The 21,437-nt window shown below is 48.5% G+C and overlaps 1 protein-coding gene across 1 annotated transcript in view; it reads left to right on the top strand.

Moving 5' to 3' along the window:
• LOC135542950 (neurobeachin-like protein 1) overlaps positions 1-21,033 on the top strand; it is a 21,612-nt gene extending 579 nt beyond the window's left edge. The window contains exons 2-8 of the mRNA XM_064970079.1: positions 11-102; positions 3,612-3,773; positions 10,351-10,432; positions 10,991-11,118; positions 15,482-15,564; positions 19,568-19,726; positions 20,891-21,033. Coding sequence (XP_064826151.1) covers positions 11-102; positions 3,612-3,773; positions 10,351-10,432; positions 10,991-11,118; positions 15,482-15,564; positions 19,568-19,726; positions 20,891-21,033 — 849 coding nt within the window. The remainder of the gene's footprint in view (positions 1-10; positions 103-3,611; positions 3,774-10,350; positions 10,433-10,990; positions 11,119-15,481; positions 15,565-19,567; positions 19,727-20,890) is intronic.
• Positions 21,034-21,437: the final 404 nt, after the last annotated feature.

Raw genomic sequence — 21,437 nt, forward strand, 5'->3', positions numbered from 1 at the left:
TCTGTGACAGAGGGACCCAGACTACCTGAAGCTGTGGCTGGAGATCTTCATTGGCTCCTATGAGAGATGTCTAGATGTGGACTTTGAGAAGCCACCCTCCAGGTAAGCATAGCCCCAGAGGTGGGACCAAGTCACTATTATTTCAGTCACAAGTCCCAAGTAGGAGTCACAAGTCCCAAGTAGGACGGGTCGAGTGTCGAGTCAATCCAAGTAGGACGGGTCGAGTGTCGAGTCAATCCAAGTAGGACGGGTCGAGTGTCGAGTCAATCCAAGTAGGACGGGTCGAGTCTCGAGTCAGTCCAAGTAGAACGGGTCGGGTCTCGAGTCAGTCCAAGTAGAACGGGTCGGGTCTCGAGTCAGTCCAAGTAGGACGGGCCGGTCTCGTGTCAGTCCACGTAGAACGGGTCGGGTCTCGAGTCAGTCCAAGTTGTGTGTTCTAAGAGCAAGTCATGTCAAGTAAAAAAAATAAAAATAAACCATCTAATCAGGCAACGACTTGTACTGTAGCTCATTGGTTTTCAAATGTTTTGACCCATGACCCCTAAGAAGTAGCTAGCGGCCTCCGCTCACACAGGCAAGCGCCCCCCATCGCTGTGCAAATGAAGCCTGTCTTTAGGGTCATAAACGGGGACGCATTTTCAAAACACAAGATACAGAAATAGACTATAGGGTTCCATAACCAGGTCTGGAATCTGTGTTGGGGTTCCATAACCAGCTCTGGAATCTGTGTTGGGGTTACATAACCAGCTCTGGAATCTGTGTTGGGGTTCCATAACCAGCTCTGGAATCTGTGTTGGGGTTCCATAACCAGCTCTGGAATCTGTGTTGGGGTTCCATAACCAGCTCTGGAATCTGTGTTGGGGTTCCATAACCAGCTCTGGAATCTGTGTTGGGGTTACATAACCAGCTCTGGAATCTGTGTTGGGGTTACATAACCAGCTCTGGAATCTGTGTTGGTGTTTCATAACCAGCTCTGGAATCTGTGTTGGGGTTCCATAACCAGCTCTGGAATCTGTGTTGGTGTTTCATAACCAGCTCTGGAATCTGTGTTGGGGTTCCATAACCAGCTCTGGAATCTGTGTTGGGGTTTCATAACCAGCTCTGGAATCTGTGTTGGGGTTCCATAACCAGCTCTGGAATCTGTGTTGGGGTTACATAACCAGCTCTGGAATCTGTGTTGGGGTTACATAACCAGCTCTGGAATCTGTGTTGGGGTTTCATAACCAGCTCTGGAATCTGTGTTGGGGTTCCATAACCAGCTCTGGAATCTGTGTTGGGGTTTCATAACCAGCTCTGGAATCTGTGTTGGGGTTACATAACCAGCTCTGGAATCTGTGTTGGGGTTCCATAACCAGCTTTCATAACCAGCTCTGGAATCTGTGTTGGGGTTACATAACCAGCTCTGGAATCTGTGTTGGGGTTCCATAACCAGCTCTGGAATCTGTGTTGGGGTTACATAACCAGCTCTGGAATCTGTGTTGGGGTTACATAACCAGCTCTGGAATCTGTGTTGATGTGAAGGTTCTGTGCATGTCTGTATGTTTGCACGGCCACATCCATTGTTTGAGAGCGTTCAGGGCACATGCAGAAGAAGCACATGCAGTATAGAGAGAGACGGAGCGACAGAGGTGATGTGCTCCTCTGCTCTTCCAGCTGTGGTCTGGTCACATGACCAGTGAAATGCCCAGTCAGTCCTGTCAGATGATTACGTAAGGCTGTGTGGTCTGTGTGTGGGACTGGAGAGAGTGAAGTGTGGAGCAAGGGGAAACAGATTACTTTCCATTAGATCAGCCAGTACGGTCGTTTGTCGGTTCGTTGCCATGCCTCTTTCTCTCCCTTCTCTCTTTCCCACTCCACCTCCCCCTCTCTTTCCCACTCCACCACCCCCTCTCTTTCCCACTCCACCTCCCCCTCTCTTTCCCACTCCACCACCCCCTCTCTTTCCCACTCCACCTCTCCCTCTTTCCCACTCCACCACCCCCTCTCTTTCCCACTCCACCTCTCCCTCTTTCCCACTCCACCACCCCCTCTTTCCCACTCCACCACCCCCTCTCTTTCCCACTCCACCACCCCCTCTCTTTCCCACTCCACCACCCCCTCTTTCCCACTCCACCACCCCCTCTCTTTCCCACTCCACCACCCCCTCCCCCTCTCTTTCCCACTCCACCTCCCCCTCTCTTTCCCACTCCACCCCCTCTCTCTTTCCCACTCCACCACCCCCTCTTTCCCACTCCACCACCCCCTCTCTTTCCCACTCCCCCTCTCTCTTTCCCACTCCACCTCCCCCTCTCTTTCCCACTCCACCCCCCCTCTCTTTCCCACTCCACCCCTCTCTCTTACCCACTCCACCCCCTCTCTCTTACCCACTCCACCCCCTCTCTCTTACCCACTCCACCCCCTCTCTCTTACTCACTCCACCTCCCCCTCTCTTTCCCACTCCACCTCCCCCTCTCTTTCCCACTCCACCTCCCCCTCTCTTTCCCACTCCACCTCCCCCTCTCTCTTTCCCACTCCACCTCCCCCTCTCTCTTTCCCACTCCACCTCCCCCTCTCTCTTTCCCACTCCACCTCCCCCCACTGCCGCAGCTGTCCTGCTTTTCCCAGCGATACGCTCTTACCCCGATTTGGGAATGCTCATCTGGGCTCTGTTGGAGGAACCCATTCCTCTCTGATGACCTCTGTCTACAGAGGGGGACAGAGACAGGCCCATTCCTCTCTGATGACCCCTGTCTACAGAGGGGGACAGAGACAGGCCCATTCCTCTCTGATGACCCCTGTCTACAGAAAGGGACAGAGACAAGCCCATTCCTCTCTGATGACCCCTGTCTACAGAGGGGGACAGAGACAGGCCCATTCCTCTCCGATGACCCCTGTCTACAGAGGGGGACAGAGACAGGCCCATTCCTCTCTGATGACCCCTATCTACAGAGGGGGACAGAGACAGGTCCCTTCCTCTCTGATGACATCTGTCTACAGAGGGGGACAGAGACAGGCCCATTCCTCTCTGATGACCCCTGTCTACAGAGAGGGACAGAGACAAGCCCATTCCTCTCTGATGACCCCTGTCTACAGAGGGGGACAGAGACAGGCCCATTCCTCTCTGATGACCCCTGTCTACAGAGGGGAACAGAGACAGGCCCATTCCTCTCTGATGACCCCTGTCTACAGAGAGGGACAGAGACAGTTAGGTTCACTGTTAGCTGTACAGTGGATGGTTTCATAACATTAATCTATCAGCAAATACTAGTGTAAAGGTTATCATGGTGTGTTGCTTAGGTAGATGTGTGTAAATGTGTGTGATGTACCTGAAGGCCTTAGAAGTTTGGGTGGATTTATTGTGTGTGTGTGTGTGTGTGTGTGTGTGTGTGTGTGTGTGTGTGTGTGAGCGTGAGCTTGGTGCACCAGTACTGCTTGCCGTGCGGTAGCAGAGAGAACAGTGTGATTTGGGTGACTGGAGTCTTTGGCAACTTTTAGGGCCTGGTAGAAATGCCTGGCAGGGTGCGTGCGCTTGCTTGCATAGTATTTGTGCAGATGTGTGTGACACGCAGGTGAGAGTTGCGCATGTTTTGGTGTTCCCCTTATTTCACCCCTTTCTCTCTCTCCCTCCCCAGGTTGGAGGAGGTGCCTCCAGTGATGACCCTGTTGCCAGACAACATCCTGCAGGTGTTGCGGCACCAGCTGCTCCAGTGTGTCCAGAAGGCCTCGGACGGGCTGGAGCAGGAGCAGCAGAACCTGGCCCTCCTGCTGGTCAAATTCCTCATCGTCATCTGCAGGTTGGTCCGTGGTGTTTCTGTAGGACCAGAAGCAGTAGTCTGGCCCCTCCCTCCACCTACCTAGACCTGGTTGTACTGGTCCAGTAGTCTGGCCCCTCCCTCCACCTACCGAGGCCTAGTGGTACCGGTCCAGTAGTCTGGCCCCTCCCTCCACCTACCTAGACCTAGTTGTACCGGTCCAGTAGTCTGGCCCCTCCCTCCACCTACCTAGACCTGGTTGTACCGGTCCAGTAGTCTGGCCCCTCCCTCCACCTACCTAGACCTAGTGGTACCGGTCCAGTAGTCTGGCCCCTCCCTCCACCTACCTAGACCTAGTGGTACCGGTCCAGTAGTCTGGCCCTCCCTCCTACCTTATGGTGGTCCAGTAGTCTGGCCCCTCCCTCCACCTACCTAGACCTATACCGGTCCAGTAGTCTGGCCCCTCCTCCACCTACCTAGACCTTTGTACCGGTCCAGTAGTCTGGCCCCTCTCCTCCACCTACCTAGACCTGGTTGTACCGGTCCAGTAGTCTGGCCCCTCCCTCCACCTACCTAGACCTAGTTGTACCGGTCCAGTAGTCTGGCCCCTCCCTCCACCTACCAAGACCTGGTTGTACCGGTCCAGTAGTCTGGCCCCTCCCTCCCTCCACCTACCAAGACCTGGTTGTACCGGTCCAGTAGTCTGGCCCCTCCCTCCCTCCAACTACCTAGACCTGGCAGCACCCGGGTCCAGTAGTCTGGCCCCTCCTCCAACCTAGACCTAGTGGTACCGGTCCAGCAGTCTGGCCCCTCTCCTCCACCTACCAAGACCTGTTTGTCCTAGTCTAGCCCCTCCTCCCTCCACCTACCAAGACCTGGTTGTACCGGTCCAGTAGTCTGGCCCTCCCTCCCTCCACCTACAAGACCTTGTACCGGTCCAGAGTCTGCCCCTCCTCCACCTACCTAGACCAGGACTGGTCCAGTAGTCTGGCCCCTCCTCCACCTACCTAGACCAGCTGTTCTTGTCCAGTAGTCTGAAATCCCCTCCACCTTGTAGTTGTTCTTGTCCAGTAGAAAGCCCCTCCTCCAACCTTGAAATGGGCTTTGTCCAGTAGTCTGGCCCCTCTCCACCAAAAACACTACATGTTAGTTTAGTTTTCTCAATGAACCAGACAATAGTTATTTCGGCTGTATTTGGTCAAATGTAGCTGGCTATTCATTGGTCCAGCTTTGTAGTGATGGATGATGAGCTACTAAAAAAAAATACAACAGACATGACTCTCTGTCCAACCTGTCCCTACTATAACTAGACATGACTCTCTGTTGGAACCTGTCCCTACTATAACAGACATGTCTGGCCCCTCCCTCTCTGTTGGACCGGGTCCTGTCCCTACTATAACAGACTATGACTCTCTCTCTGTTGGGACTGGGTGACCTGTCCCTCCACTATAACAGACATGACTCTCTGTTGGAACCTGTCCCTACTATAACAGACCGGTCCATGACTCTCTCTACGTTGGAACCTGTCCCTACTATAACAGACATGACTCTCTGTTGGAACCTGTCCCTACTATAACAGACATGACTCTCTGTTGGAACCTGTCCCTACTATAACAGACATGACTCTCTGTTGGAACCTGTCCCTACTATAACAGACATGACTCTCTGTTGGAACCTGTCACTACTATAACAGACATGACTCTCTGTGGAAGTCTGGTCCCTACTATAACAGACATGACTCTCTGTTGGAACCGCACCCAGGGTCCCTACTCCACCTACCAGACATGACTCTCTGTTGGAACCTGTCCCTACTATAACAGACATGTCTCTCCCTCTCTGTTGGAACCTGTCCCTCCCCTATAACAGACATGACTCTCTGTTGGAACCTGTCCCTACTATAACAGACATGACTCTCTCTGTTGGAACCTGTCCCTACTATAACAGACATGACTCTCTCTATTGGCCCTCCCCTGTCCCTCCACCTACCTAACAGACATGACTCTCTGTTGGACCGGGTCCTGTCCCTACTATAACCACGACTCTCTCTGTTGGAACCTCCCTCCCCTACTATAACAGAGTCTGGCCCCTCCCTCCACCTACCTAGACCTAGTGGTACCGGTCCAGTAGTCTCCCTACTCCACCTACCTAGACCTAGTGGTACCTCTAGTCTGGAACCTCCCTCCACCTACTAGACCTGGTTGTACCGGTCCAGTAGTCTGGCCCCTCCCTCCACCTACCTAGACCTAGTGGTACCGGTCCAGTAGTCTGGCCCCTCCCTCCACCTACCTAGACCTGTTTGTACCGGTCCAGTCTGTCGCTATTATGGTGGTTGAGTGTGTGATTGGACCATGGAATTTGAATAATTTCTAGTTCTGTGGACCTCTTCTCGGTAATGTCTATTGACAGGAACCCCTCTAGCCGAGGTTGACAGGTCTTAGTGCCCCTGGTTTTAAAGGGTCTTGCAGCAGTAGGTAGGCGGTTCAGTAGGGCACGGAACACAGGATTTTGCAACAGAAAGTGAAAACAAGTGAAAGTATCTCTCTGGCTGTTTCAGTCTGTAGTCCTCTATCTGGTACAGTCATGAACATGACCTTGAGGGATATGCAACAAAGCAGGATCAATGAGTTAGCCAGCTATCTTACCATCATATTCTGAAATTACTTGTCTTTTTTTTTATAGTAGAAAGAACCTTGAAATGGGCTTTGGTCTAATTACCTCAACAACCAAAAACACACATGTTAGTTTAGTTTTCTCAATGAACCAGAAAATCAATAGTTATTTCTAATTGTCAAATGTAGCTGGCTATTCATTGGTCCAGCTTTGTAGTGATGGATGATGAGCTACTAAAAAAAAATACAACAGACATGACTCTCTGTTGGAACCTGTCCCTACTATAACAGACATGACTCTCTGTTGGAACCTGTCCCTACTATAACAGACATGACTCTCTCTGTTGGAACCTGTCCCTACTATAACAGACATGACTCTCTCTTGGAACCTGTTGGAACCTGTCCCTACTATAACAGACATGACTCTCTGTTGGAACCTGTCACTACTATAACAGACTGTTGGAATGACTATCATGACTCTCTGTTGGAACCTGTCCCTACTATAACAGACATGACTCTCTCTGTTGGAACCTGTCCCTACTATAACAGACATGACTCTCTGTTGGAACCTGTCCCTACTATAACAGACATGACCTGTCACTCTATCATGTCTGTTGGAACCTGTCACTACTATAACAGACATGACTCTCTGTTGGAACCTGTCCCTACTATAACAGACATGACTCTCTGTTGGAACCTGTCCCTACTATAACAGACATGACTCTCTCTCTGTTGGAACCTGTCCCTACTATAACAGACATGACTCTCTGTTGGAACCTGTCCCTACTATAACAGACATGACTCTCTCTCTGTTGGAACCTGTCCCTACTATAACAGACACGACTCTCTCTGTTGGAACCTGTCCCTACTATAACAGACATGACTCTCTCTGTTGGAACCTGTCCCTACTATAACAGACATGACTCTCTGTTGGAACCTGTCCCTACTATAACAGACATGACTCTCTCTGTTGGAACCTGTCCCTACTATAACAGACATGACTCTCTCTCTGTTGGAACCTGTCCCTACTATAACAGACATGACTCTCTCTCTCATGTCTCTCGGTCTCTGTGTCTGTGTGTTGGAACCTGTCCCTACTATAACAGACATGACTCTCTCTCTGTTGGAACCTGTCCCTACTATAACAGACATGACTCTCTGTTGGAACCTGTCCCTACTATAACAGACATGACTCTCTCTCTCATGTCTCTCGGTCTCTCTGTGTCTGTGTGTTGGAACCTGTCACTACTATAACAGACATGACTCTCTCTCTCATGTCTCTCGGTCTCTCTGTGTCTGTGTGTTGGAACCTGTCACTACTATAACAGACATGACTCTCTCTCTGTTGGAACCTGTCCCTACTATAACAGACATGACTCTCTCTGTTGGAACCTGTCCCTACTATAACAGACATGACTCTCTCTGTTGGAACCTGTCCCTACTATAACAGACATGACTCTCTCTGTTGGAACCTGTCCCTACTATAACAGACATGACTCTCTCTGTTGGAACCTGTCCCTACTATAACAGACATGACTCTCTCTGTTGGAACCTGTCACTACTATAACAGACATGACTCTCTCCCTGTTGGAACCTGTCCCTACTATAACAGACATGACTCTCTCTGTTGGAACCTGTCCCTACTATAACAGACATGACTCTCTCTCTCATGTCTCTCGGTCTCTCTGTGTCTGTGTGTTGGAACCTGTCCCTACTATAACAGACACGACTCTCTGTTGGAACCTGTCCCTACTATAACAGACATGACTCTCTGTTGGAACCTGTCCCTACTATAACAGACACGACTCTCTGTTGGAACCTGTCCCTACTATAACAGACATGACTCTCTCTGTTGGAACCTGTCCCTACTATAACAGACATGACTCTCTCTGTTGGAACCTGTCCCTACTATAACAGACATGACTCTCTGTTGGAACCTGTCCCTACTATAACAGACATGACTCTCTGTTGGAACCTGTCACTACTATAACAGACATGACTCTCTGTTGGAACCTGTCCCTACTATAACAGACATGACTCTCTGTTGGAACCTGTCCCTACTATAACAGACATGACTCTCTGTTGGAACCTGTCCCTACTATAACAGACATGACTCTCTGTTGGAACCTGTCCCTACTATAACAGACATGACTCTCTCTCTGTTGGAACCTGTCCCTACTATAACAGACATGACTCTCTGTTGGAACCTGTCCCTACTATAACAGACATGACTCTCTCTATTGGAACCTGTCCCTACTATAACAGACATGACTCTCTGTTGGAACCTGTCCCTACTATAACAGACATTGCTCTCTCTCTGTTGGAACCTGTCCCTACTATAACAGACATGACTCTCTCTGTTGGAACCTGTCCCTACTATAACAGACATGACTCTCTCTGTTGGAACCTGTCCCTACTATAACAGACATGACTCTCTCTGTTGGAACCTGTCCCTACTATAACAGACATGACTCTCTGTTGGAACCTGTCCCTACTATAACAGACATGACTCTCTCTCTGTTGGAACCTGTCCCTACTATAACAGACATGACTCTCTCTGTTGGAACCTGTCCCTACTATAACAGACATGACTCTCTCTGTTGGAACCTGTCCCTACTATAACAGACATGACTCTCTGTTGGAACCTGTCCCTACTATAACAGACATGACTCTCTGTTGGAACCTGTCCCTACTATAACAGACATGACTCTCTCTCTGTTGGAACCTGTCCCTACTATAACAGACATGACTCTCTGTTGGAACCTGTCCCTACTATAACAGACATGACTCTCTCTCTGTTGGAACCTGTCCCTACTATAACAGACATGACTCTCTGTTGGAACCTGTCCCTACTATAACAGACATGACTCTCTCTATTGGAACCTGTCCCTACTATAACAGACATGACTCTCTGTTGGAACCTGTCCCTACTATAACAGACATGACTCTCTGTTGGAACCTGTCCCTACTATAACAGACATGACTCTCTCTGTTGGAACCTGTCCCTACTATAACAGACATGACTCTCTCTGTTGGAACCTGTCCCTACTATAACAGACATGACTCTCTCTGTTGGAACCTGTCCCTACTATAACAGACATGACTCTCTGTTGGAACCTGTCCCTACATGTCTCTGTTGGAACCTGTCACTACTCTGTGTCTGTGTGTTGGAACCTGTCCCTACTATAACAGACATGACTCTCTCTGTTGGAACCTGTCCCTACTATAACAGACATGACTCTCTGTTGGAACCTGTCCCTACTATAACAGACATGACTCTCTGTTGGAACCTGTCCCTACTATAACAGACATGACTCTCTGTTGGAACCTGTCCCTACTATAACAGACATGACTCTCTGTTGGAACCTGTCCCTACTATAACAGACATGACTCTCTCTGTTGGAACCTGTCCCTACTATAACAGACATGACTCTCTGTTGGAACCTGTCCCTACTATAACAGACATGACTCTCTCTCTGTTGGAACCTGTCCCTACTATAACAGACATGACTCTCTCTGTTGGAACCTGTCCCTACTATAACAGACATGACTCTCTCTCTCATGTCTCTCGGTCTCTCTGTGTCTGTGTGTTGGAACCTGTCACTACTATAACAGACATGACTCTCTCTCTGTTGGAACCTGTCCCTACTATAACAGACATGACTCTCTCTGTTGGAACCTGTCACTACTATAACAGACATGACTCTCTCTGTTGGAACCTGTCCCTACTATAACAGACATGACTCTCTGTTGGAACCTGTCACTACTATAACAGACATGACTCTCTCTCTCATGTCTCTCGGTCTCTCTGTGTCTGTGTGTTGTTACCTGTCCCTACTATAACAGACATGACTCTCTCTGTTGGAACCTGTCCCTACTATAACAGACATGACTCTCTCTGTTGGAACCTGTCACTACTATAACAGACATGACTCTCTCTCTCATGTCTCTCGGTCTGTGTGTTGGAACCTGTCACTACTTTAACAGGCTATAACTTTCTCTCTCTGCAGGAACCTGTCCAATGTGGAGGAGATTGGCACCTGCTCCTACATCAACCATGTCATTACCATGACAACGCTCTACATCCAGCAGGTCTGATTCCTCTCCCCCTTTCTCAACCCTCTTCTCCCCCTTTATCCACCCTCCTCTCCCCCTTTATCCACCCTCTTCTCTCTCCCCCTCTTCTCCCCTTTATCCACCCTCTTCTCCGCCTTTATCCACCCTCTTCTCCCCCTTTATCCACCCTCTTCTCCCCCTTTATCCACCCTCTTCTCCGCCTTTATCCACCCTCTTCTCCCCCTTTATCCACCCTCTTCTCCCACTTTATCCACCCTCTTCTCTCACTTTATCCACCCTCTTCTCTCACTTTATCCACCCTCTTCTCCCACTTTATCCACCCTCTTCTCCCACTTTATCCACCCTCCTCTCCCCCCTATCATCGCCTTCCTGACTCTGTTTCCTTTTTTTTAGCATGTCACAATGATTAAGTTTATTTTTTTAGCATGTCACAATGATTAAGTTTGTTTTTTAGCATGTCACAATGATTAAGTTTGTTTTTTAGCATGTCACAATGATTAAGTAGGTACATTCCCGTGAGATTACACATTCCTGTGTGTGTGTCTTCTAGCCTCACCATGCTCTCTCCTACAGCTGAAGAGTAAGACCAAGGAGAAGGAGATGGTGGACCAGACTCAGGCCGAGGAGTTTGTCCGCCACTCTCTGGCCTTCTGCGAGAGCCTGTACGACCCCTACCGGAACTGGAGACATCGCACCTGCGGGTACACTAAGTCGCTAACTCTAGCAGAGTTTGTTTATTTGATTTATTATTCTTTATTTAACCAGGGAAGTCACAATGAGATTGACATTTATTTGTCAAGAAAGCTCTGGAGCAGACAGTGAACAATGTTCCCCAAACATCTCCTGATGTGACCCCAGCCAGTCCACTTAGTCCATCTATTTGATCTTTTCCAGTACCTGATTGACCTTAACTTATCATAGATCGTGTGACCTTCTTAACTTATCATAGATCGTGTGACCTTCTTAACTTATCATAGATCGTGTGACATTCTTAACTTATCATAGATCGTGTGACCTTCTTAACTTAACATAGATCGGGGGACCTTAACTGAACATAGATCGGGTGACCTTAACTTAACATAGATCGGGTGACCTTAACTTATCATAGATCGGGTGACCTTCTTAACTTATCATGGATCGGGTGACCTTCTTAACTTATCATGGATTGGGTGACCTTCTTAACTTATCATGGATCGGGTGACCTTCTTAACTTATCATGGATCGGGTGACCTTCTTAACTTATCATGGATCGGGTGACCTTAACTTATCATGGATCGGGTGACCTTCTTAACTTATCATGGATCGGGTGACCTTCTTAACTTATCATGGATCGTGCGGTGGACCTTATTAACTGTTGATATCATGTGATTGGTGACCTTCTTAACTTATCATGGACAGGACTGACCTTCTTAACTTATCATGGATCGGGTGACCTTCTTAACCTATCATGGATCAGTAAGGGGTGACCTTCTTAACCTATCATGGATCTGTAGTAGATCCTTAACTTATCATGGATCGGGTGACCTTCTTAACTTATCATGGATCTGTAGTGACCTTCTTAACTTATCATGGATCGGGTGACCTTCTTAATATCATGGATCGTAGTGATCCTTCAGTAAGCCTATCATGGATCATAATAATAGATGGAACTGTATCATGGATAAGGGGTGACCTTCTTAATTATCATGGATCTGTTTGATCTTCACAGTTATCATAGATCATGATGACCTTCTTAATTAACATAGGGAGGTGACCTTAACTTATAGATGGAACTGTAGTAGACCTTAACTTATCATGGATAATAGATGGACCTTAACTTATCCACAGTAAGGGGAGGACTTGATCTTATCATAGATGGTGCGATAGACCTTATTAACTGTTGATAGATCATGTGATTGGTTAGTAGATCCAGGTCTGTAAGGGTACAGGACTAGACCTAATAATAGATGGAACTGTAGTAGATCCACAGTAAGGAGGACGACTCATAATAATAGATGGAACTGTAGTAGATCCACAGTAAGGGAGGTTGACTCATAATAATAGATGGAACTGTAGTAGATCCACAGTAAGGGGAGGACGACTCATAATAATAGATGGAACTGTAGTAGATCCACAGTAAGGGGATGGGACTCATAATAGATGGACTCATAATAATAGACTCATAATAATGGAACTGTAGTAGATCCACAGTAAGGGGAGGACGACTCATAATAATAGATGGAACTGTAGTAGATCCACAGTAAGGGGAGGGGACGACTCATAATAATAGATGGAACTGTAGTAGATCCACAGTAAGGGGAGGACGACTCATAGTAATAGATGGAACTGTAGTAGATCCACAGTAAGGGGAGGACGACTCATAATAATAGATGGAACTGTAGTAGATCCACAGTAAGGGGAGGACGACTCATAATAATAGTTGGACCTGTACTAGATCCACAGTAAGGGGAGGACGACTCATAATAATAGATGGAACTGTAGTAGATCCACAGTAAGGGGAGGTTGACTCATAATAATAGATGGAACTGTAGTAGATCCACAGTAAGGGGAGGACGACTCATAATAGATGGAACTGTAGTAGATCCACAGTAAGGGGAGGATGACTCATAATAATAGATGGAACTGTAGTAGATCCACAGTAAGGGGAGGACGACTCATAATAATAGATGGAACTGTAGTAGATCCACAGTAAGGGGAGGTTGACTCATAATAATAGATGGAACTGTAGTAGATCCACAGTAAGGGGAGGACGACTCATAATAATAGATGGAACTGTAGTAGATCCACAGTAAGGGGAGGAAGACTCATAATAATAGATGGAACTGTAGTAGATCCACAGTAAGGGGAGGACGACTCATAATAATAGATGGAACTGTAGTAGATCCACAGTAAGGGGAGGACGACTCATAATAATAGATGGAACTGTAGTAGATCCACAGTAAGGGGAGGTTGACTCATAATAATAGATGGAACTGTAGTAGATCCACAGTAAGGGGAGGACGACTCATAATAATAGATGGAACTGTAGTAGATCCACAGTAAGGGGAGGTTGACTCATAATAATAGATGGAACTGTAGTAGATCCACAGTAAGGGGAGGACGACTCATAATAATAGATGGAACTGTAGTAGATCCACAGTAAGGGGAGGACGACTCATAATAATAGATGGAACTGTAGTAGATCCACAGTAAGGGGAGGACGACTCATAATAGATGGAACTGTAGTAGATCCACAGTAAGGGGAGGACGACTCATAATAATAGATGGAACTGTAGTAGATCCACAGTAAGGGGAGGACGACTCATAATAGATGGAACTGTAGTAGATCCACAGTAAGGGGAGGACGACTCATAATAATAGATGGAACTGTAGTAGATCCACAGTAAGGGGAGGACGACTCATAATAATAGATGGACCTGTACTAGATCCACAGTAAGGGGAATGTGACTCATAATAATAGATGGAACTGTAGTAGATCCACAGTAAGGGGAGGACGACTCATAATAATGTCTGGAACTGTAGTAGATCCACAGTAAGGGGAGGATGACTCATAATAATAGATGGAACTGTAGTAGATCCACAGTAAGGGGAGGACGACTCATAATAGATGGAACTGTAGTAGATCCACAGTAAGGGGATGACGACTCATAATAGATGGAACTGTAGTAGATCCACAGTAAGGGGAGGACGACTCATAATAATAGAAGGAACTGTAGTAGATCCACAGTAAGGGGAGGATGACTCATAATAATAGATGGAACTGTAGTAGATCCACAGTAAGGGGAGGATGACTCATAATAATAGATGGAACTGTAGTAGATCCACAGTAAGGGGAGGATGACTCATAATAGATGGAACTGTAGTAGATCCACAGTAAGGGGAGGACGACTCATAATAATAGATGGAACTGTAGTAGATCCACAGTAAGAGGAGGATGACTCATAATAATAGATGGAACTGTAGTAGATCCACAGTAAGGGGAGGACGACTCATAATAATAGATGGAACTGTAGTAGATCCACAGTAAGGGGAGGACGACTCATAATAATAGATGGAACTGTAGTAGATCCACAGTAAGGGGAGGACGACTCATAATAATAGATGGAACTGTAGTAGATCCACAGTAAGGGGAGGATGACTCATAATAGATGGAACTGTAGTAGATCCACAGTAAGGGGAGGTTGACTCATAATAATAGATGGAACTGTAGTAGATCCACAGTAAGGGGAATGTGACTCATAATAATGTCTGGAACTGTAGTAGATCCACAGTAAGGGGAGGATGACTCATAATAATAGATGGAACTGTAGTAGATCCACAGTAAGGGGAGGACGACTCGTAATAATAGATGGAACTGTAGTAGATCCACAGTAAGGGGAGGACGACTCATAATAATAGATGGAACTGTAGTAGATCCACAGTAAGGGGAGGACGACTCATAATAATAGATGGAACTGTAGTAGATCCACAGTAAGGGGAGGACGACTCATAATAATAGATGGAACTGTAGTAGATCCACAGTAAGGGGAGGACGACTCATAGTAATGTCTGGAATGGAGTGAATGGAACACGTGTTTGATACCATTCCATTAACTCCATTCCAGCCATCATTATGAGCCGTTCTCCCATCTTTGGCCTCCACTGTTACACAGTAAGTGTAAGGGCTCTGGGTACTGGAGGAGCAGGGTCAAGCACGCATTAACCACCGGGGCTCTCGTGGGTACTGAAGCACCAGATACAACGCTCTTAGGATCTGGCATCATTATGTACTTATTCCACCATGGTCAATTCTACTGTTACACTTCTGAAAACACTGCAATCGTAATGTGCTGGCTTGGATGTTGTTGTTTCTTCACAGTACAGCTCGGCTTGGTTTACCTAATTAGTATAAAAGTATATTTTTTCCCCTCCAAAGTGCCAAAACATTTCCCAAATCAATCCAAGTAGTGTTGGTTCTAATCCTGTGCTAAACCCTCCCAGCAGTGTTCCTGCTCACAGACACACAGACAGAGTTTGGACAGGGGGTCTTTTTCTGACACCGTGTGTTTTGCCTGTCGTCTCCAGGGACCAGCGGAGTACAGTGGAGAAGAGCAGACAGAAACACAAAGCAGCTCCTCTCACCGTGGAGTTTGTGCCCTTCTTCTACCGTGAGTTTGATTTCTTTTTCAAGACCTTTTGTCCTTAATGAACACAACCCAGTTATCCTCTCTAGCGGGGTCGTTCAGTGGGGGGAAACTCGGTGTGGTCATTAACAGTAGTGAATGAGGAAGCCATGTTCTACTCAATGAAAACATCTCTCTAGAGAAAACAGATCACACTTCCCTGCTTTCCTCTCCCAGCTTAGGAACAGCCTCCCCTCAGAGCTCCACTCTCTTTCCTCTCCCAGCTTAGGAACAGCCTCCCCTCAGAGCTCCACTCTCTTTCCTCTCCCAGCTTAGGAACCGCCTCCCCTCAGAGCTCCACTCTCTTTCCTCTCCCAGCTTAGGAACAGCCTACCCTCAGAGCTCCACTCTCTTTCCTCTCCCAGCTTAGGAACAGCCTCCCCTCAGAGCTCCACTCTCTTTCCTCTCCCAGCTTAGGAACAGCCTCCCCTCAGAGCTCCACTCTCTTTCCTCTCCCAGCTTAGGAACAGCCTCCCCTCAGAGCTCCACTCTCTTTCCTCTCCCAGCTTAGGAACAGCCTCCCTCAGAGCTCCACTCTCTTTCCTCTCCCAGCTTAGGAACAGCCTCCCCTCAGAGCTCCACTCTCTTTCCTCTCCCAGCTTAGGAACAGCCTCCCCTCAGAGCTCCACTCTCTTTCCTCTCCCAGCTTAGGAACAGCCTCCCTCAGAGCTCCACTCTCTTTCCTCTCCCAGCTTAGGAACAGCCTCCCCTCAGAGCTCCACTCTCTTTCCTCTCCCAGCTTAGGAACAGCCTCCCCCTCAGGCTCCACTCTCTTTCCTCTCCCAGCTTAGGAACAGCCTCCCCTCAGAGCTCCACTCTCTTTCCTCTCCCAGCTTAGGAACAGCCTCCCCTCAGAGCTCCACTCTCTTTCCTCTCCCAGCTTAGGAACAGCCTCCCCTCAGCGCTCCACTCTCTTTCCTCTCCCAGCTTAGGAACAGCCTCCCCTCAGAGCTCCACTCTCTTTCCTCTCCCAGCTTAGGAACATCCTCCCCTCTGAGCTCCACTCTCTTTCCTCTCCCAGCTTAGGAACAGCCTCCCCTCAGAGCTCCACTCTCTTTCCTCTCCCAGCTTAGGAACAGCCTCCCCTCAGAGCTCCCTCTCTTTCCTCTCCCAGCTTAGGAACAGCCTCCCCTCAGAGCTCCACTCTCTTTCCTCTCCCAGCTTAGGAACAGCCTCTTTCCCTCAGAGCTCCACTCTCTTTCCTCTCCCAGCTTAGGAACAGCCTCCCCTCAGCGCTCCACTCTCTTTCCTCTTCCAGCTTAGGAACAGCCTCCCCTCAGAGCTCCACTCTCTTTCCTCTCCCAGCTTAGGAACAGCCTCCCTCAGAGCTCCACTCTCTTTCCTCTCCCAGCTTAGGAACAGCCTCCTCTCAGAGCTCCTCTCTCTTTCCTCTCCCAGCTTAGGAACAGCCTCCCCTCAGCGCTCCACTCTCTTTCCTCTCCCAGCTTAGGAACAGCCTCCCCTCTGAGCTCCACTCTCTTTCCTCTCCCAGCTTAGGAACAGCCTCCCTCTGAGCTCCACTCTCTTTCCTCTCCCAGCTTAGGAACAGCCTCCCCTCAGAGTTCCACGCTGTCTTTCCTTCCTCACTCTATTCTTCCTCATACCTCTGACTCTTTCAGTCCTCTCACTCTATCCCAGATGAATCCAGTCTTTGTGTCCTCTCCTTAGTCTATTTGCCAGGCTGTCCAGATCAGCCTGATAGTGAACGGTGGCTGTCTGGGCCTCTGGCGACAGCGGCCATCTTGGAACAAACAGCCTCTCTTTGTGTCTGTGGTTTCTGTCAACACCACAGAGAGAACTCTTCAGCTCCAGCCAGTCACCTCAAGGCCACTCCAGCAACCTGCCACAGTGTGCGCGCACGCGTGTGTGTTAGCGCATGCCCGTGTGTGTGTTAGCGCATGCCCATGTGTGTGTGTAAAGTGTGGGAGGCTCCGAGAGGATATGACTGGTACAGTAGAGTGAGGAATAGTGTGTGGAAGAAATGGGGAGGGTGACGAGGTGTGTGTGTGTGTGGGGGACGGGGTGTGTGTGAGGGGGACGGGGTGTGTGTGTGTGTGTGTGTGTGTGGGGGGGGACGGGGTGTGTGTGTGTGTGGGGGACGAGGTGTGTGTGTGTGGGAGCTCCGAGGTGTGTGTGTGTGTGTGGGGGGGGGGGACCATCTGTCTTGTCTGGGATCATTGGTTCTGACCTAGCTTTATCCCTCTGGGATTGGTTTGCTCCTGTCTGGGGTTGGCCTGTAGAGGGAACGGTGCTGACCTGGGAGGCCATGCTGCTGCTGCTGCTCACTGGGATGTGTTGACAGATGAGTTACTGTATGACTGAAAAGACTGGCCCCAAGGGAACATGATAGAGACTGTGTGTCTGTGGGCATGTGTGTGTGCATGTCACGGTGTGTGTGATGCGTGTGTGACTGTGTGCATGTGAGTGAATGAATGTACTGTTTGTATGAGCGAGACAGGCAGCCGTTCAAGAGGCCGTTCTCTCAGCACCAGACCAGACTGAGATGGAGCCATTCAAGAGGCCGTTCTCTCAGCAGCAGACCAGACTGAGATGGAGCCATTCAAGAGGCCGTTCTCTCAGCACCAGACCAGACTGAGATGGAGCCATTCAAGAGGCCGTTCTCTCAGCACCAGACCAGACTGAGATGAGATGGAGCCATTCAAGAGGCCGTTCTCTCAGCAGCAGACCAGACTGAGATGGAGCCATTCAAGAGGCCGTTCTCTCAGCACCAGACCAGACTGAGATGGAGCTATTCAAGAGGCCGTTCTCTCAGCACCAGACCAGACTGAGATGGAGCTATTCAAGAGGCCGTTCTCTCAGCACCAGACCAGACTGAGATGGAGCTATTCAGAGGCCGTTCTCTCAGCACCAGACCAGACTGAGATGGAGCTATTCAAGAGGCCGTTCTCTCAGCACCAGACCAGACTGAGATGGAGCTATTCAAGAGGCCGTTCTCTCAGCAGCAGACCAGACTGAGATGGAGCCATTCAAGAGGCGTTCTCTCAGCAGCAGACCAGACTGAGATGGAGCCATTCAAGAGGCCGTTCTCTCAGCACCAGACCAGACTGAGATGGAGCTATTCAAGAGGCCGTTCTTCAGCACAGACCAGACTGAGATGGAGCCATTCAAGAGGCCGTTCTCTCAGCAGCAGACCAGACTGAGATGGAGCTATTCAAGAGGCCGTTCTCTCAGCACCAGACCAGACTGAGATGGAGCTATTCAATGGCCGTTTCTCAGCACCAGACCAGACTGAGATGGAGCTATTCAAGAGGCCGTTCTCTCAGCACCAGACCAGACTGAGATGGAGCTATTCAAGGGCGTTCTCTCAGCACCAGACCAGACTGAGATGGAGCCATTCAAGAGGCCGTTCTCTCAGCAGCAGACCAGACTGAGATGGAGCTATTCAAGAGGCCGTTCTCTCAGCACCAGACCAGACTGAGATGGAGCCATTCAAGAGGCCGTTCTCTCAGCACCAGACCAGACTGAGATGGAGCTATTCAAGAGGCCGTTCTCTCAGCACCAGACCAGACTGAGATGGAGCCATTCAAGAGGCCGTTCTCTCAGCAGCAGACCAGACTGAGATGGAGCTATTCAAGAGGCCGTTCTCTCAGCACCAGACCAGACTGAGATGGAGCTATTCAAGAGGCCGTTCTCTCAGCACCAGACCAGACTGAGATGGAGCTATTCAAGAGGCCGTTCTCTCAGCACCAGACCAGACTGAGATGGAGCTATTCAACACGTTCTCTCAGCACCAGACCAGACTGAGATGGAGCCATTCAAGAGGCCGTTCTCTCAGCAGCAGACCAGACTGAGATGGAGCTATTCAAGAGGCCGTTCTCTCAGCAGCAGACCAGACTGAGATGGAGCCATTCAAGAGGCCGTTCTCTCAGCACCAGACCAGACTGGCCTCATGTTGTGGGTGTTATATTTGCATAGTTAACAAAACAGCCACAGTGTTCCATATCCACTGACTGTGTGTGTGTTTCAGAGTGCTTCCAGGAGAGTGAACACCTTAAGGACAGTCTGAAATGCTGTCTGTTACACCTGTTTGGAGCCATTGTGGCAGGGGGACAGGTGAGAATCAAGATGCACTCTTTTCACCCTACACTATCCCCTACACTGTCCCCTACACCCTACACCCTACACTGTCCCCTACACCCTACACTATCCCCTACACCCTACACTACACCCTACACTATCCCCTACACTATCCCCTACACCCTACACTATCCCCTACACCCTACACTATCCCCTACACCCTACACTATCCCCTACACCCTACACTATCCCCTACACCCTACACTATCCACTACACCCTACACTACACTATCCACTACACCCTACACTATCCACTACACCCTACACTACACCCTACACTACACCCTACACTACACCCTACACTATCCCAGCATATAAAGTCATGTGACCCAACACCATCACAGCATATAAAGTCATGTGACCCTACACCATCCCAGCATATAAAGTCATGTGACCCAACACCATCACAGCATATAAAGTCATGTGACCCAACACCATCACAGCATATAAAGTCATGTGACCCAACACCATCACAGCATATAAAGTCATGTGACCCAACACCATCACAGCATATAAAGTCATGTGACCCTACACCATCCCAGCATATAAAGTCATGTGACCCTACACCATCCCAGCATATAAAGTCATGTGACCCTACACCATCCCAGCATATAAAGTCATGTGACCCAACACCATCCCAGCATATAAAGTCATGTGACCCAACACCATCCCAGCATATAAAGTCATGTGACCCTACACCATCCCAGCATATAAAGTCATGTGACCCTACACCATCCCAGCATATAAAGTCATGTTTGCCACATGAGAACAATTGAAGGCTTTATTTTTTAATTTAACCAGTTAACCATTTACAACTGCTACCTGGCCAAGATAAAGCAAAGCAGTGCGACAAAAACAACAACACAGAGTTACACATAAACAAACAAGCAGTCAATAACACAATAGAAAAATCTATGTACAGTGTGTGTGCAAATGTAGGGAGTTTAAATAATAGGCGCGAGAGGCTAAATAATTACAATTTAGCATTAACACTGGAGTGATCGTTGTGCAGATAATGATGTGCAAGTAGAAATACTGGGGTACAAAAGAGCAAGAGGTTAAGTAATAATATGGGGATGAGGTAGTTGGATGGGCTATTTACAGATTGGCTGTGTACAGCTACAGTGATGGGTAAGCTGCTCTGACAGCTGATGCTTAAAATTAGAGAGGGAGATTTATCTCCAGCTTCAGTGAATTTTGCATTTCATTCCAGTCATTGGCAGCAGAGAACTGGAAGGAAAGGCAGGCAAAGAAGCGTTGGCTTTGGGGGTGACCAGTGAAATATACCTGCTGGAGCGCGTGCTACTAGTGGGTGTTGCTATGGTGACCAATGAGCTAAGGCGGGGCTTTACCTAGCAGAGGCTTATAGATGACCTTGAGCGAGTGGGTTCGACAACAAATATGTAGTGAAGGCCAGCCAACGAGCGCATTCAGGTCGCAGTGGTGGGTAGTATATGGGGCTTTGGTGACAAAACGGATGGCACTGTGATAGACTTCATCCAGTTTGCTGAGTAGAGTGTTGGAGGCATTTACATTTTTTAAATGTCATCACCAAAGTCAAGGATTGGTAGGATAGTCAGTTTTATGAGGGTATGTTTTGCAGCGTGAGTGAAGGAGCATTTGTTGTGAAATAGGAAGCCGATTCTAAATGTAATTTTGGATTGGAGATGCTTGATGTGAGTCTGGAAGGAGAGTTTAGTCTAACCAGACACCTAGGTATTTATACAGGGCTTTCGGAAAGTATTCAGACCCCAAGACTT

Source organism: Oncorhynchus masou, chromosome 7 (assembly GCF_036934945.1).
Source record: "Oncorhynchus masou masou isolate Uvic2021 chromosome 7, UVic_Omas_1.1, whole genome shotgun sequence".
NCBI lineage: Eukaryota > Metazoa > Chordata > Actinopteri > Salmoniformes > Salmonidae > Oncorhynchus > Oncorhynchus masou.